Source organism: Olea europaea, unplaced genomic scaffold (assembly GCF_002742605.1).
Source record: "Olea europaea var. sylvestris unplaced genomic scaffold, O_europaea_v1 scaffold23029, whole genome shotgun sequence".
Taxonomy (NCBI): Eukaryota; Viridiplantae; Streptophyta; class Magnoliopsida; order Lamiales; family Oleaceae; genus Olea; species Olea europaea.
Genome location: NW_019241120.1, coordinates 1 through 1,721, shown reverse-complemented (window position 1 = coordinate 1,721; position 1,721 = coordinate 1). Strand labels below are relative to the sequence as shown.

At 39.7% G+C, this 1,721-nt stretch overlaps 1 protein-coding gene across 1 annotated transcript; it reads left to right on the top strand.

Annotated features, from left to right (window-relative positions):
- Nucleotides 1-166: 166 nt before the first annotated feature.
- Nucleotides 167-1,637, top strand: LOC111381420 (malonyl-coenzyme:anthocyanin 5-O-glucoside-6'''-O-malonyltransferase-like). Its single transcript, XM_023005201.1, has one exon. The coding sequence runs from the start codon at nt 192-194 to the stop codon at nt 1,545-1,547; it is 1,356 nt and encodes a 451-aa protein (XP_022860969.1). The 5' UTR covers nt 167-191; the 3' UTR covers nt 1,548-1,637.
- Nucleotides 1,638-1,721: the final 84 nt, after the last annotated feature.

Sequence of the window (1,721 nt, the reverse complement as noted above, 5' to 3'; positions counted from 1 at the left end):
ATTAACAATTAACCTCATATAGTATTGCTATTAAATATGGTAATCGGACTTTTCTGTTTGTTTCTTTGCAAGTAATCATATTCGTGACAACTTTGAATTGTACAAAATAATGTTCAAACCAATAGTGTCTATAAATTAAGATTTCTATCATTCATATACCATAGAACTTCAATTTATTGGGTTCAACTCCAATGACAACTCTGCTGGAACACTTCGAAGTCCAACCTGCCCCTAACGGGGTAACTGAACTAAAATTACCTTTAACATTTTTCGACATGCCATGGTTGTATTTTCATTCGATTCAACGGCTTTTATTCTACGAATTCCCGTGTTCCAAAGCCCATTTCTTGGAAACCATCGTCCCAAATCTCAAAAAATCACTCCCTCTCACTCTCAGACATTACATTCCGCTAGCGAGCAACATATTGTATCCTCTAAGAGATGGAAAGCCCGTGTTCCGTTACGTTGTTGGGGACTCTGTTCGTCTCACTGTAGCCGAGACCAACGACGACTGCAACAATCTTACTGCAAATTATGTACGAGATGCTGATCAGTTCTATGCTTTCGTTCTTCCATTGCCACCACCTAAAGACGAACCCGAGTACAAAATAATCCCGGTTTTCTGTCTACAGTTAACGTTGTTTCCTAACCGTGGCGTATGTATTGGTTTTACCAACCATCACGCTATAGGCGATGCGAGTTCAATCGTGGGCTTTATAAAGGCATGGGCTTCTATAAACAAATTCAGTGGAGATTCACAGTTTATTGAAGATATTTCCCTGCCACTTTACGATAAATCGGTCATCAAAGATCCCCGTGGAATCGCAGATATATACTGGAACCAGTTGAAGAATGTTAAGTTACAATCTCTGTCGTTGCATTTACCTACAAATAAGGTTCGGGCCACGTATATTCTCCATGAAGCTGATATCAAGAAACTCAAAGATTCAGTTTTGGCTCGAAAGCCTGGTTTAGTTCATCTTTCATCTTTTGTGGTCACGACGGCCTACGTTTGGACTTGTTTCGTGAAATCGGGGCCTGCTAGTGGGGAGCAAGTTGACGCAGATGAGCCTGAATACTTTGCTTTTGCTGCTGATGGCCGAACTCGTACAGATCCACCTGTGCCTGCTAATTACTTCGGCAACTGCCTTGGAGGTGGAATAGTGCGAATCCAGCACCAGAAGTTGATGATTAAAGACAGTTTTTTCGTGGCAGCTGAGGCAATCTCAGAGATCATTCGAATAAAGGTGAACAACAAAGACGAAATCTTTAAAGAAGCTGAGAATCTGTTGACGAATTTTAAAGAACTGATGGGGAAACGAGCGCTTTCGGTATCTGGTTCGCCTAAGTTCGACCTATATAATGCGGATTATGGATGGGGAAGGCCAAAAAAGTTAGAGACTCTGTCTATTGATGGAGATAATTCCATTTCGTTGTGCAAATCCAGGGATTCGGAAGGAGGTTTGGAAGTTGGTTTATCTTTGTCCAAAACGAAAATGGATGCTTTTGCAGTGATTTTCGCCAATGGCCTAAGGGAGCTCGATTAAAAATGTTGACTCGACATTATTAAGAAAGAATCTTGTTTACTGAATTGTTGAGTACTTATTGTATTAAATATATCTTTTGTTTGTTTTCCACCTTGTTTCTCAAATTTAAAAATTTTAAATCGACAAATATATCTTAGAGGAAACAAGATTTTTGAGGGTTTTACAAACACACTG